The sequence below is a fragment of the Vanessa tameamea genome, chromosome 8 (assembly GCF_037043105.1).
Source record: "Vanessa tameamea isolate UH-Manoa-2023 chromosome 8, ilVanTame1 primary haplotype, whole genome shotgun sequence".
Lineage (NCBI taxonomy): Eukaryota > Metazoa > Arthropoda > Insecta > Lepidoptera > Nymphalidae > Vanessa > Vanessa tameamea.
In genome coordinates, this window is record NC_087316.1 from 1,490,358 (window position 1) to 1,506,177 (window position 15,820).

The 15,820-nt window shown below is 31.4% G+C and overlaps 2 protein-coding genes across 3 annotated transcripts in view; one reads left to right on the plus strand and one right to left on the minus strand.

Moving 5' to 3' along the window:
- Window positions 1-1,508: 1,508 nt before the first annotated feature.
- On the minus strand, window positions 1,509-3,118 carry LOC113396267 (large ribosomal subunit protein mL50). Its single transcript, XM_026634141.2, has 5 exons — window positions 2,918-3,118; window positions 2,758-2,843; window positions 2,424-2,620; window positions 1,978-2,097; window positions 1,509-1,696 (listed from the first exon to the last, which is right to left on the minus strand). Exons 1-5 carry the CDS (start codon window positions 2,957-2,959, stop codon window positions 1,581-1,583), a joined length of 561 nt encoding a protein of 186 aa, XP_026489926.1. The 5' UTR covers window positions 2,960-3,118; the 3' UTR covers window positions 1,509-1,580.
- Window positions 3,119-3,353: 235 nt separating this feature from the next.
- LOC113396246 (mediator of RNA polymerase II transcription subunit 13) overlaps window positions 3,354-15,820 on the plus strand; it is a 60,645-nt gene continuing 48,178 nt past the window's right edge. For both annotated transcript variants that reach the window (XM_064215476.1, XM_026634119.2), the window contains exon 1: window positions 3,354-3,568. In XM_064215476.1, the coding sequence (XP_064071546.1) occupies window positions 3,500-3,568 (69 nt within the window). In that variant the 5' untranslated portion in view covers window positions 3,354-3,499. The remainder of the gene's footprint in view (window positions 3,569-15,820) is intronic.

The window sequence follows — 15,820 nt, forward strand, 5'->3', positions numbered from 1 at the left end:
CCATCATTTTTTCTTGTTCGTTTATCACGCGCTGTACTTATGCCAATAGATAGGCTGCTATTCCACTTGAATGACTTAAATTAATTTATTATTAAAAAATGTAATAATTAAAAAATTACGATTTCAAGTACATTTTGTAATGTTTGGGAAACTATTTTGTTCATGTTCATGATCAAGTTTGACAAAGAGTTAGCAAGTACAAACGAGTTACTCCCTAAATGTAAAAAATCACGTAAGGACTTAAAATTGAAAAATTAAACTTAATGCTCCATTCAAATTGCTCGACCGATCCAATTAACGTGCTGCACTTGTTTTGTGATATTTGTTACAACTTGGTTTGTTTCTGGAGTTAATTGTACTTTTATGAATTAAAATGCCACTTATTCAGTATTCCTCGCAAGAATATGCTAACTTGCATTTTATTTATCGTGAATGCAGTAGTAATCCAAATGCAGTCGCAGTTTCTTATACGGAGAGATATCTTAATGGACGCCAAACAGATAACCGCGTATTTGTAAAGAGTCCATGGCTGTTACCTAGAACGAAGAATACCTGATAGTGGTATCGGGGACGTTAGGTCTGAATTACTCGTCCTGACGTAGAAAGTGCTTTAGAAAATCTCTCCAATCAAGAGATTATAGTTCAAGATTGTGTTCTTGCCGACAAATGCTGGCAAAGATATAAAGTTGGTGGAGAGATGAGTCAACACTCAAAAGCGATGGTTATTACAATCTGCACAATGTACACAGTTGGCAACTAGATAATCCCCAACTTATAAGAATTAATGAAGACAAGAAACAAAACCAATTTAAAATAAATTATTGAACTGAAATATTAAATGGAAGAATAAAAGCCCTTTTGAATTACTGGGGAATCTAACTGGCCAAAATAATTACTTGGAAGTGATACCCGAGGTCCTGAGGCAATATTATTGGATCAGAAATATGCAAAACAGCCAATTCTGCATATTGTGCTGTACCTGTTTGTGCATATTTAAATAGGACATACAACAATAGACAGACTGGATGTCTGAGGCCAATGTGACCTCCACATTCACTGGACCTAAATCCCCTGGATTTATATATAAGATCTGCCTTAGAGAAGAGGTGTACCCATAGAGATACAACTTGCATAAGAGTGGGTTGCTTTCACTTTACACATTTATTATATAAAAATAAATTATTATGAATGTCAAATATTGTTTTTTATTCTCATTTTCTCCTTATCTACATAATAGGATATATCTCACTAATTACATTTAATACACGAATGAACTACAAAGCTAACAAATGTGCTTGAAATAGAATGTTCTTTATACTCAAGATGCTTAAAGTTTTTGTGTAAAATTAATTAAGTCTTGTTGTTGACTTGGCAGAATCTATGGAAAAAAAACATTTTATTTTTTCATACTTCTTGCCTAATCACTATTTACAATTAACAACCAAACTATATTATTATTTTTTATAAGTTACTAAATATATCCATATTAGGAATAATAGTGCAATAAAATTGCATCTTTTATTTTATATTTATTTTTAATGTAAGCATAACTATCTATAATCTATTTATTAATTTTCTTCTTAAGGCCAGGAGCTCTTAGCAGAGTAGCCTTCAAACTTCTTTCTTGTCTTTAAGCCAGATACAATTGTAGAACTCTTTGGAAATACTGACTTTCCATTGAACAGAGTATCATTATCTGAAACAAAGTTATTTATTAATAATAGACCAAAACTGATATAATGATTTATTTCAAACTGTCTAGCGATTCACTATTTTTTTAAATATACTTTATGCTATGTGAAATAAAGCATATAATTTCATTTCTAAAAATATTTGCAAGCTGCAAAAACATATATTAGATTTGTGCAGCAATAATTAACTAAATATAAAACATATCAAATGTGTTTTATATTTTATAGTTGTATGTAGTTTAGATGTAGAATTACAGAAATATAAAAAAGTATTTATATATATTACCTGGATGGAATCTGACATAATTTTCTTGTACATGCAAATTCTTTGGTAATTCAATTTTCTTCAAGCTATCAAATGGAGTTGATGTATCTACTGGTGTCTCATAAAACTCTCTTAAATCATCTGGAATAATTTATACACTGCTATTAATAAACTAAAACAATAGCATAATTATTTTATAAAATGAATTCGGTTAATAAGTATATCTAATTCATTTTTTACACAATTATTTTCTCCATAATTATCAACAGCAACAAAATATACTTTATTCAAAAATACTTTTACATCACTGGTTTTGGTACAGTCATTTTACAATTTATTGATCAAATTAAATTCAAAATTAACATTATATTACTTATAATAACAATGTTTCCATAATATAAATGATGCTTTCCCACTTGTAAATATAATTTTAAATGAAAAATAAGTTTAGCTATGACTTCACTTACCGACAGTCTCAATAGTATGTAGCAAGGAATTAGGAATGCCATGGCCTGTTTCATCAAAACAAGCCTTCAAAACAGTGTATTTAACATCGAGGGAATCAAACTCTGATTCAGTATTCAGCCCATTATCAGCGCATATTTTAAGTATAGTTTTGTCTATTTCTGCCGGTGGATCCCATGGTTTATTTGGACGAAGAAATCTGTAATTATTTTATGTAATAAATTATACAGAGTTGTTGAGAATTAACAAAAGCAACGAGTAAATAATGTATTTAATGTAACTAGTTTATTTAAATATTATTGAATTTTGTTAATAAATAATTCGAAATTGATTTACCCCCTTGAAGCAAGAGATTCTGCAGCAGCTTGTAATTTCTTGTCTATTTTGGGTAATTTTGTTTGTTTATGTCTAATAGCTACTATCTGAAATAAATATATCCATAAGATAAACTTAAAAACAATTTAAAGATATCACTGCAATGGTGGTAAAATATAACCTGAAAATTTTTAAAAGTCGTAGACAATACGTTTCTAAACATTATTTTATAATTTTTAACAATTGCTTGTACACAAACTATCAATAACTTATTTCCAAACAATATTGCAGGAGTATGTTATTTAATAATTAAGTAATCTAATTTTATTATAATTCTTCAAATTTGACAACCTTATTTACGTCTCAATTTAGAAATACGTATTGTACAGCAACTTCCAATTATTTTTAAGAAATTTTTGTTTTTTACTTTATTTATTTAAAAAAACCTTTACCAGTATTTAATATAAGTAATGTTCAATATACAAATTATTTTTTATAATCTAAAGTTGAATAATTTTAAAGTTTTAAATGGTATTAGAAATGGAATGTATTAAGATTTCTGAACGAAAGTAGTTCCTATTTTTACCGCTATGTGCGCTACCGTCGGCTTGGGTTGTTGTTTCCTATCCGCCATTTTCCAGTCGCCATTGAAAGGTGAAAACTTCACTAAATGTCGGTGATGATTTTAAGATTTTGAGTGGTTTCTTTAAGATTGAATCAGTTTTTAGTGTTGTGAAATGAAAATGAAGTGTCCCGGACTACCATGACGCATCAAAATCACCAAACAAACGGTGCAAGTCTCGAGGATTGCCACACAAACTTCTTCGCCTTGGTAAGTCACTTTTACATTGATGAAAGAACTCGTAGGTACTTTTCTTTCGAAATCCTTGTGATTATAGTACTACTATTATTGTGTGCGTCTATTTTACGACATTGTATTGAACGTTTCGCTGTAAGTCAACAATAAATTTACGATGATCAACGGTCCAATTATCGTTATTCGGTACTGATATACAAAATTCACCTTAATTGTAATACGGTAATGAAATCGATCAATTGCGTTAAATATTATGTACGGAAGAATACATGCTTAGTCTGCTTATGACGCTCGACCGTTAGTCATCCTGGCATTACATCCCAAGCAGTGGAGTCATGTCGTGTTGCTAACCCACAAAATGTCATCACATTCAGTGAGCGAGGCCACAAGAAGCCACAGGCCCATAGAGGTCATTTTGAATTCACCAGGCCGTAACGCGGACCGTAATGCGTTCGCGAGACTAGTTTTGCCAGGTCGAGGAAATAACTTTCTTATTACTTGCATTCTTACAGCTGCGTTCAGTTCAATACTGCGATATAATTTATGATAGTCGAAATGTTTATGTATAAAGAAACGGTCGGGTCATTCATTATCGTCGTGTTGTAGTGTGGAGTCGCTTTGCGTAACATTCGTAGCTGGCGCGAATTTTATCAGATTGTGTTCGGGTGAGGATTAGCGGCGGGTGTATGGCAAGGAGACAGGGGGGCACGGTGACGGGGTGGGGGCGGTCGGTCGTCCTCGGCGGAGAACAGCCCGGCGCCATTTCCACCTGACGCGTTGCCACATCTCCGCGCCGCGGCGCGCGCCTGCACCCGTCTCCCTCATCGCTCCGCCTATCTCGGCGCGATACAAATTACTGATTTCTTGCCCTGCCTGCTTATTGTCTAATTATTTATGCGACGTTTGCGGACACAGCTACTTTTGTTGTAAAGAATGCTTTCGTTTACATCGCCCGATCGTAGGACGGTGACGCATCGACCTACTAGGCTGACATTGCGCCGGGTTCAATACACTTTAGATCGGACATAACTTAATTTTAAATACTAAAGCAAAACAATATTTTCGTAATTCCTGAGTAAAAAAAAATCAAACGTTTTGTGCCATCGTAAAAGATTTTTTCCTTGTGTGTATTTAAATAGCATGACCTACAGACCTACATTTATTAAATACCACGTTTACAATTATTAGTTTTTATACGATGACCTTCATACAAAAATTTAGCGAATTCCTTACTATATTGCAAATCAAAAATAGCAGTTGAGTTTCGTACAAAAAAGCCCCATTTAAAATACCAATGCAGTACCATTATGGGCCATAATGAGCGGGTCTGTTGTCTCTTTCACATGATGCAAATTGTGTGCGATAATGTTATATTATTGGAATGTTTCGCGCGTTTTTACATAGTAAAACGGAACGTGTATGGAAAGAGTTCTTATATAACAAATACATAAATACGAACATTGTTAGTTACTAATAAAATTTCAATTTATTTTAAATAATTTGTATGCATACTTTCATTTGTCTTTCCTCGGAAGTAATTAGTTATTACGTATTTCTATATATGGATTGTTATTATTATATACATTCATTCATAAATATTTTTAAAATGAAAATGTAATTTTAATTAAATTAAAATAATACAAAATACGTTATATCAATACATTCAGTCAACGGTGATTCTGAATCTGCGCAGAGACAGATGTCGCGGGGGTCGAAGCTCGAGTTGCGCGGGCGTTTCGCTCATTCAAGCGTTATGAATGGTTATCGTAACTTTCCCATACCGAGGACTGGAGCGTGGCCTCCGCCTAGCTGTAGCGTGCCATCTCACCCGTGCCAATATACAACTATGATAATTAAAATATAATTTTCCCTATATTTTATAAAACCACCACCTATCGCGACTATTTTCAGCGATAATGCTATAAAAAATTATATTCATAAAATAATTACATTATTAAACGAGATTTTATCTAATTTAAATATAAAATTGAATACGATTTTTTTTGTAATTGGATATTGATTATAAATACAATCAAAGAAATATAAAGCGGTTATAAAGATTACACTGCAGTTATATTACAAATCGCAATATTCAGGGCAGGCCTTCAATATTTATTAACAAGCTCATGAATATATATTTTCTAAAAAGTATCCATTCAAGCAAACCTCGCCACCTTCTTCGGAATATTACGATGACTTAATATTTTAGCGTTCATTTCCGCTGGCGCCGTTGCGGCGTTATTGTCCATTGACCGTCCAAATTCACCGCTCAGTTATTCATGGTATCTGACGAACTCCAGCAGACCCATCCCTTATCTCCATGCAAACGAGCACATCTTCAATTACCCAATGAATGTGGCGAGCTTCATAGCCAGGAACGCTATTAACCGTAAGGGTTAGAATGTTTTAAAAATGTATATCATCCTACATCGTGTGGAATTTAAGTGTAGGTTTATATGTTGGGATTGTTTCGAATAGTAATATTTACATATACTTATTGATAGAACAGAGAAATAGACTATTCCAATGGGAGTAGGAAAAAAGATAAACAAACCTAAGATTTACGTATTTCATGCGATTTACTAATAACTCAGCTATATTGTGCACTACTAAGAGTTAATGATTAATATATCTTTATTTATAATAAAACAATATTACACTTAACCACTTATTTCCACTTTAACTTCCAAAATTCCGATAAGAGTTTTGTTGACGTTCAAAACGCCATTTTTTCGCAAATCCATAATGAATATGATAGACTAATCAATGATATCGCGACAATTTGCTGTCAAATATTGTTTATTTGGCTTTTCTTCTCGTGTTTGGAATAGAGTTTAATTATTTTTTTGTGTATTAAAATAATACACGAGCTCCTTATAAAGGTCAGCAATTAAAATTTAAATACTAAGAGCGGATAGATGTGTAAACAATTCCGTCCACTGTCACTGTTTATGACTTATAGAATAGATAAACGATAGCTTATCAGTGAACGCATGTTGCTCATGCGATCATAGCTATCTATATCGTAAGTAAAGTATTCAAAAAACATTTATATTCATTTTAAAAAGTTAAAGTAAAGTAAAATGTTCAAAAGTTATGTATATGTAATTTAATATAATTATATATATATATATATATGTGTTTTGTCTTTTGTGATTCTCACTATAACCATTGTATGGTTATTCGTTTTTATACTCATTGTATTTCATAAGTAAATTTTATCGAATGCATTGTAATAATAACATAAATATATAATATTTTTCGTGGTTTTGTTGTGTTGCGGTCTCGTCGGCTCACTGATAAACTATCGCATCACTCGGTATCAAGGCTCCAGTCGGAACGGTGGCGATCATTATCAACGAGAGCTCACACTACCGTTAAACTTGTTGCCACTTAAATAACAAGTATATTTTATTCACATCTGAATATCTAAAACGAGGTTAATTTGGCTTCTATTAATCGTATTTATATATTATAATACTTTTAAACGCGGGAGTTTGTTTAGATATTTGACAGTCTAATATTATTCATATATCGTGTATATTCTTTGAATAGATCAGACAAATTAATTATTAGCTTTGTAATACAACAAATGGAAGTTATGCTAGATGGTAACTACCATATGTACCTATAATGTTGTCATATACATATCATATTTAACAGCTTGACAATTTTTTTATTGTTCTTTTTTAATTACTGAGATACGATATAACTACTACGACTGACTTCATTCATCTCGTATTCGAAGGTGGAGTAAAAACGTCCTGTGTCAGGTGGACTTTTTGTCTCGTGTGTATTCCAGCGAGCTGCAGTGGAGTAGCGTGGTGGAAAAAACTTCTGCTCCTTAAAAGGGGAGTAGATCGTCGTCTTGTAATACAACTCATGCTCAGCTCCCTTAGAGTCCACAGACCACCTCACTCCCAAGTCGTCGTTATACGCGCTTTCATTATAAAATATCCTTTACATCATCACTTAGCTTAATAATATCATACATATCTAGTAAAAATGACTTTTGGATTAGAGTTTCGTACAGTAAATAGTCTCACGTTGATTGATATATATATATATATAGGCCAAACATTTTTTTTGTCAAAAAATCTTCGTAAGCTGCAATAGTTAGATTGCTTTTTTCACTCCAATAATGTTTATTTGATACAGATTTGAATTTGTCGGTCCAGAGGATTTTTTAAAAAAAGATGCATCTTCTAAATCCTCATTAAGCATGAATCTACAGAAAGCAACCCTTCTTTCAGCATCCTCTTCGCAAATAACGTGCACAGGATTAAAATGATAAGACAGGATTAAAATGATAATACAAAATATCTTAATTGTAACTTAGCTACTGCACTGTTTATAAATCTAAATTTAATTTTAAATTTGTATTAAGTAAGTAAGTTAAGTAAATAAGTAAGATTTTTTACATTGGTTATTATTTTAAATTAATTTTGTGGGAATTTTAAAGAGCGACCTATAGTACGAATTCGGTCATGTTCGAATACGAATTTCCACCAGCGTCCTTTCTGATCATTTTATTTCGGTTGCTTTGAAATAAATTCCTAGTTTTTATACATTTTCGGAAAGCTAATTAAACGATTATGTTTTTAAAATAATCTGCTAAACAAGTTTCATAATGATTTTTTTTTGTTTTTCAGGCATATTTGAGGGAAAAAAATAATATCGTTTTCCGTCTCGCATTTTTAAATTTTGACCGATAATTATTGTTTAAGTATTGAAAAATATCCAGTGCTTTATAGTTTTTATAAATCCGAACAAAAAAGTATATTTTAATCGAAACTTTTTTTTTAAATAAATTTTTGAAGTTGCAATTTTGACTCATTTTGAAAAAATCTAAAAAACGTGATAATTCAAAAATGGTTCACTTTTGCATTATGCATAGGGGGGTTAAAATTATCGCAAATAGTCACCCCTATCACCTAACGGGAATACGTCGAATTACCAATAACCCTGTATATTATGTTAATTTTTCCCATTATTTGCGATAAGTATGAAAACAACAGTTGACCCGCGGAATGTTGATATCGCCGCAGTACCGCAACTCCACGTCAATTTTTATCACACTGATAATAGTTTCGCGTTGTTATCGCAACGTCTTATGACGCCGACAGCTTTTTATTGCCGGCCCAACAACGGTTTTAGGATATATATAAATATAATATTTAAATTAACTGATTTCGTTTCCAATATATAAATATACCATTAGGGCAATTTTTTTAAAGCGTTTCTAATTGTGGTAGGTATATATGTATTCAATTTTTTTTTCGTGAATGTAAAATATTGATAGATTACGTAAACAAAATTGATAAGGTATTTTTTTTAAATTAAATATTAATAATATCTATCAGTGATATAATAAAATAAGTGGTAATTTATAAATTTATTTATAACTTTGATGTAATAGATACAAAAAATATCAATGTGATTCATATAATATACGAAAACTAATCGAGGATTTAAAATTTTAAATAATTTATTTAAATATAAACATACAGAATTTTATAAATTATCCTACTCTTTTAAAACGTGAGTATGATTTCGAAATAAATAGACCAGTTTATAATGTCTTTATTTTTCATATTCAAAACATATTTATATAATCAAACAAAATACATATTAGATAAAAACGAAGTCCAAAAAAGGTACACAAACATTACTATTGATTATGGACAAACACAGAAAGTTTTTTATGATGTGTTGTAAAGATCACAATTATATTTTATATAAGTAGGCTTTTACAAGTATAAATCTACGATCAGTTCGGCATGTAGATACCACTCAGAACCGGCAAGAAATTCAGTACTTACTATTTACAATCATATTGTACGATAGACGTGTAATCGATTTCATATCAACATCGATGTTGTATCGTACCATCTAGCTGTAAGACTGCAAAATTAAAATCAGAAATGCTCATTTTTGAAAAATAATTTCTTTTTAGAAAGAAAACATTCCCCTGAGGTATTACACGTACAAGACAATATATTATCATTTGACATTAGCGCAACGTATTGTCAAATACAAAACAATTAGTTTTGTTGGTAATTTAAAAAGAAAATTACTGGTTGTAAACCGATTCTGTAAAAGTAATAGTTCAATGTTTTCATCGACATTGTTTAGTGTTTTTTCCTGTCAACTTTTAAAAGTAATGATGTATCATCAACAAACAATATAATGCAATATAATTATATTTATACATTACATATACAAAAGATGTAAGTCTACCTAGAATTGATCCCTGTGGAACGCTCATTTTTAACACAGACGCAGAAGACTACAATCTATAAAAACATCCAATGATACATTTCAAAGATACATATATCTACATTATCACGTCTTATCGATTTATAGAATTTATTAATATTAATTAGGTGGTATACGTTAGTTTATTATGTAAACATTATTTATTGCACCTAATTTTGTAATATGGTAGTACTATGAAATTGTGTCGATTTCGAGACTGATTCGTTTGTTTTTCTTTTAAAATTAATTTATTAAAACTACCTGCGTAATATTTAAAGAACTTAACAAAGATATACGAACTAGTAATTCTAATTATTAAGAGGTTTTTTTTGGATGCGGCAAAAATTATATTACGGTCTGACTGAAACGGTTCTTTCACGACAAAGCCTTCAGTATAGTTTTAAATGTAATATACTTTCATCCTCCTGCCCTTATCCCAATTCTACTTGGGGTCGGCGCAGCATGTCAAATGTAATATACTTTATGAAACATAAACACATTTGTACATTTATTGGATATCAAATCGTGTCAACTGTTCGAAAAACTTTTGGGGATTCATAAGTCTAATCTAAGCCAACGATATTATTTCAACTGATTCCGTGGTACCATTTTCTAAATTAATTACACTTATGCTAATTCCTTATTAAAGTAAATTCCTATCTAAGTGACAAAGAACATATTAAGCATTTTTCGTAAAGAAAATAATGATTGAATCCTGTTACCTGGACCTGTCGTTGCGTTAGTCTTCGCGAGATATAATAACACATACTCATACTTGTAGGTACTAAGTTTTCTTCCTGAAAAACGAGTCGCTTTTGATGTCTTAGGGTTACGGTTAAAACAGCGACATTATAATTATTTTGTAAATTGTCTTTGTCAAAATAATAGCAACACTCATATGGTGAAATATCACGTATTGATTAGGTGGCTCTTTGAAACTAGCGATTGTCATTAGAATTGGACCAATCAATGATCGTTTACCAAACCAACGTTGAAGCTCATTTAGTTAATTCATTACATAATATGGCCGAATGTGTTCATTGAAATTAAAATTTAATTTCAATCATTTAAAGAGAAGATTGATAAGATTATGATCCTTGCAATTTTAAAATCTCTAGTGATACAAACGTTTTGGTAATAACCTCGCGACATATATACGATTTCCCTAGCAAGGTCGTCCTTGATAAACAACAGCTTTGTAAAGTACGTCCTTCACCTAGATCGCATCCTGACTTACCTATTGAAAACAATCCTTTCTCTCAGCTCTCAGAACTTTTCCTTGAGTTTTATAACTACTTGTACTTCGTTGCTTTATACGACATCATTCGGTAATTTTATGTTTGTTTTGTACTAGAGTTGTATGTATTTTAAACGTTCCAAATTGACATGTATATTATTATAAAACTTATTTGATCAGTTAACATATATCTGATATTATTGACATTGTTATCCATATAAAGAACTTTTTTTTTTTTGGAAATATTGGTTGTCTGTATGTGTTATTTAACCGCCTGATAAGTTTTTATCCCCTAACACATTAAGACTTCATGGGATAGTCATTTATATCTTTATAATACTTATGTGACAATACCAGAGCGAATAGCCGCTATCGGAGTAGCTATTAATAAAAATAATTTGAAGTATTTAGCACGTATTATAATTGCCTCTGAGTGACCGTCGTCCAGCGAGCAACTCGGCGTAATGTGAGCGGTGCTAGCGGTGCTAGCGGGCTACTCTCTTATCTTGACCTACATATCGTCGGCCGCGACGAAGCAGCCCGCACCGTCGCACTCTAGCTAATCTACCAGCATTAATTGTCACTTTAAAACAATCATTAACATACATCTTATTACTCGTTCAGGGTTAACAATTACATCAATTACAAAACTACTTCCATTACAAATTTACTGGTCAAACAATTTTAACTTTTGAAGACAATCAATTATTTATGCAATACCTATTCCTGTTTGATCAAACTTTAAAAACTTTATAAGTAATTATTTTATTGATAAAATATTTTTTGAACTTTAACTCATTGAAATAAATATGAATAAACTACTTATTGAATAACGTGGTTCATAACAAAACAATCATAATTTTTTTGTAAACGTAAGCTCAATTAAGATGTTACTGGCACTTTTTAGAAAAATTAAATGCGTATCTTGATTTTGATCGGTACATTCGTATTTCATTACGGTTGTATTCCAACCAGTTTCAATCTTGTGTAATTTTCAATGTGCATTGAAATATATTTATTTTTAAAATATACTTATAGTAAATTAACGGCCTCTAAGTATGACATTGGCAGGCGAAGTATCTCTTCATAAGGACCCGTGTCTACACTGCTCAACTGTTAGTTCTACGATTTAATTGTCTCAGAAGATGTACGATTAAGGCAAGCCAGTCTTTTACATCTTCCTTTAAAAATAGAACACGAGTTGATTTGTAAAAAAGAAATAATATCTACAAACTTATCCAATATAATCAGTGTTTAGTTAAACACTGTTGCTCTCGTTCTAACATCATTGATTTGACATTTGAAAGGAGAAGACAGCACATAAGTTTATAAAAAATGCCGTTAAGTATATCCCGATTTTATTGACATTTAAGGCCGCTTACTTAGATCAATATCCGCGTATTCTATCCGTATTGGACATTCATCGTTCGTCAACACAATGCTCTGCAATATCAAGATCCTGTATCATTGAGCGTTCGTTTTCATTACGCATTCTTTTGCAGTCGTAAAATAATAATGCCACACGGAGATGAAATAACGAGATGAAACGGAAAGCGCGCCGTATATAAACACTGAATGTTTTCCCCGAGTCATCAGAGCCTTGACCCGGTATGTGATGTGTCATGATTATGTGAGGGAAGATATTGAGGTCAAGGACGACTGTGATGACTGTCGATGATCCTTAAACTCCTTGCGAGGTATCATATATTATGATAATATATTTCATTCAATAAAGACCAAGGTAGGAAAGATAAGGTACGATGGAACTAATCGTACATTATTATAGATGCTATGGTATTTATTTTTTAAAACATCCCTTCTAATGAATATGGGGTTTTTAATTATCTAACGCAATACACGAAAGTTTAAATATAAGAAATGCTATCATTGCTTTTGATTGATCAATATGAAATGTGAACTAAATATATCGCTATAATTCCAACTACCAAATACCTTGCTTGTGCTATTCGGTATAGCGATTAAATCAATTTGCGCCATCTATTGGTACCGGATTGTAGTACACGAACTTAAGAAACAATGTATTAATAGCCATTACTAATATACCAATTTACTCATCTATGTATTTTGTTTCAACTAATGGCTAGTGTTATGAGTGGGTGGATAATAACCCAAGAATAAGGATAGAATCAGTATTTCTTAAGTTACAACACTTTATAGCATTTTTATTCGGTAAATAAATTACGCTTATATACTTTTACGCAAAAGTTTCTACATTATTTTATGTTCGTAACACCTTGGCCCTTCCTTTTGACCCTGTATTCACGGAAAACTGGTGTAACTTAAATATCTAGTTTTATCTCTTACGTGTTTTCCAAGAACGTAATACACATGTTAAGCGTGAAATTAAATCGTGAGCGCATACAGTAGAAATATATTTTAATATGAAAATTGAAAACGTGATCGATGACACCATTATGTTAAAAGACAATATACAAAGTATTGATACCGCAACGCTGAGCTTATTAATAAAGAATGTATCTGGGTTGAATCGTGTTGTAAATTAAGTGTAAAATCAGCGGTGTTGACGTTGCGCAATGAGATATTATGCGTTTGCTTGTAAACAAGGGTCTCTTGATATAGCATCGGAAACTCGGCCGAATGCAGCGTCAGAGGGCATGCGATTAAATTTAAAACGCTTTCACTCAACGAGCAGCCCCTCCTCCCGGTCCCCCCCACCGGCTGCAGCCAGAGTTGCGAACTCGTTTCTGCGATCAGTGCCGAAGATTGCACTCGATGAATTCGTCGACTCTGTTGTTTTATTTTCACGGTACAATTGACTGTTCCTTTAGTCATAACTCTATTAAGATAAATGATATTATAATCTTCCTGTTAAACATGTAATTTAAGACTACTCGTGTAGCGGGAAACCTTAACAGTATAAGTTTGAGGAAAATTTTATTTATTGATGGTGAATAGCCAATGAGCGTACAACTTCATCGCGTACCACTTACCAAATGGTGCACGATGTATTTTCGTGTCACCATACAAAGTAGAACAAGTGAACAAGAATATACAAGCCTTCGAGCGTTTTTTTTATTCATGCTTTACTACTCCGTAATATATAAACTTATATATTAACGTTAATTCAGTAGAATATTATTTGAGAAAATATTCGTAAACTACACTCGGAAAAGTTTTAATACGCGACATTGAAATCTATGTTGTTTGTTTAAAAATAAATACGAAATATATATTTCCAGATTCGGCAGCAATACTTTGATTTTCTTCCGCTATAATAAGCTATCAATTTATTTATTCTTGTAATTGATGTTTGTGTACAAATATATAAATTGTTTTAATATAGATGAAGTTGTGCGTAAATTAAACAAATAACAACATAGAACATGAATATTTTCTCGATTAATAGAAAGCTGAAATTAAATAATTCGCTAATTAAAGTGGTTCGTTTTGACTTCATACCTTCCCAATTGTAATAAATTAGTGCCGCAACCACACTCCGTCCAGAAACAAGGCTTCTTTAAAATATAACCTAACGATAACTAATTGAATTAATATTTTTCTTATTTGATATACATACATACTAGATACAGTCCTAAAATAACACTGAACTATACTATATCTATCGATATCGGTAATATTATTTTTCATTTATATTAGGTATATATAATGTTTGGAATGTTATATAAACAAGTCCTCCTCGCCTGACTGTTATAGACGTCGTATTAATAAGGTGAGGTGAAATTTCTTCCGAGCTAATTACATGACCGTATGAAATATAAAACGTAGTAATTAAAAGTAATTAACATGATTAACTAGCTATGTTACTAGTTCTGCATTATCTTTGAACCGGCAAGCTAACGCAAAAAGAATATTCAAAATTGACAAATTTATCAGTTTTATAATATAAATATACGAAAACTCATATAGGCAAAGAGAAAAGACTTTGTTTTACCATGTAATTTTTCATAACTCTTTCAATATGAACTATAATTGAATCAATTACTTAAATATTTTTTAAGATTTACTTTACATAGAAACTAAATACATTATTATAATTATAAGTAAAAAAATATTCAAACTTATTCTTGTTCAACATAAAAACCGTCAAATATTGATGAGTATGGAGCTCCCTGCGTCCTCTTTTATTCCAGTATGCATGTGCGACAATCCCTCTCATAGTCCTTTGTATTCATAAAAGCTTTGCGGTATGCGAATCGGAATCTGCACTGTCAGAGCAACTATATTATGAGATTATATATTTTCAACGAACGTTTTCTTTTTTATCGAGTAAATTCTACGAAAAGGTTTGATATATTGGAAAACAGTTAAGTTTTATTAAAAGCTAGCATATAATTAAAGATTAATGCAGTAATTAAAGCCACTTATTAGGTATATTATATAAATAATAGCCGGCTACTAGGGGCATAAGTTGTTTTTCTTTAAATACCTTATAATATTTTGCGCACCGGTTGCGATTTTTTTTAATAACATTTTATGTTATAACTAACATTAGTCTGACTTATTTTTTGTGAGTTTTACCCAAGTAACCCATTTAGTTATTGCTATTATATTAAGAATGTTATAAGAAAGTTAGATTGTTGCCTGGTATGAAATGCCCGAACTTTTGTCATCTCATCATAGACTATAAGACAAATATCAAACGCAGTAAACACGGAATATAATATTATATAAACAATGTTCGCAGCATTATCACCGAACATGCGTATTATGTAATACTAAGTATAAAAAAAACTAGGGCAAATCCTCAAAATTCTAGATGTACGCTGTCT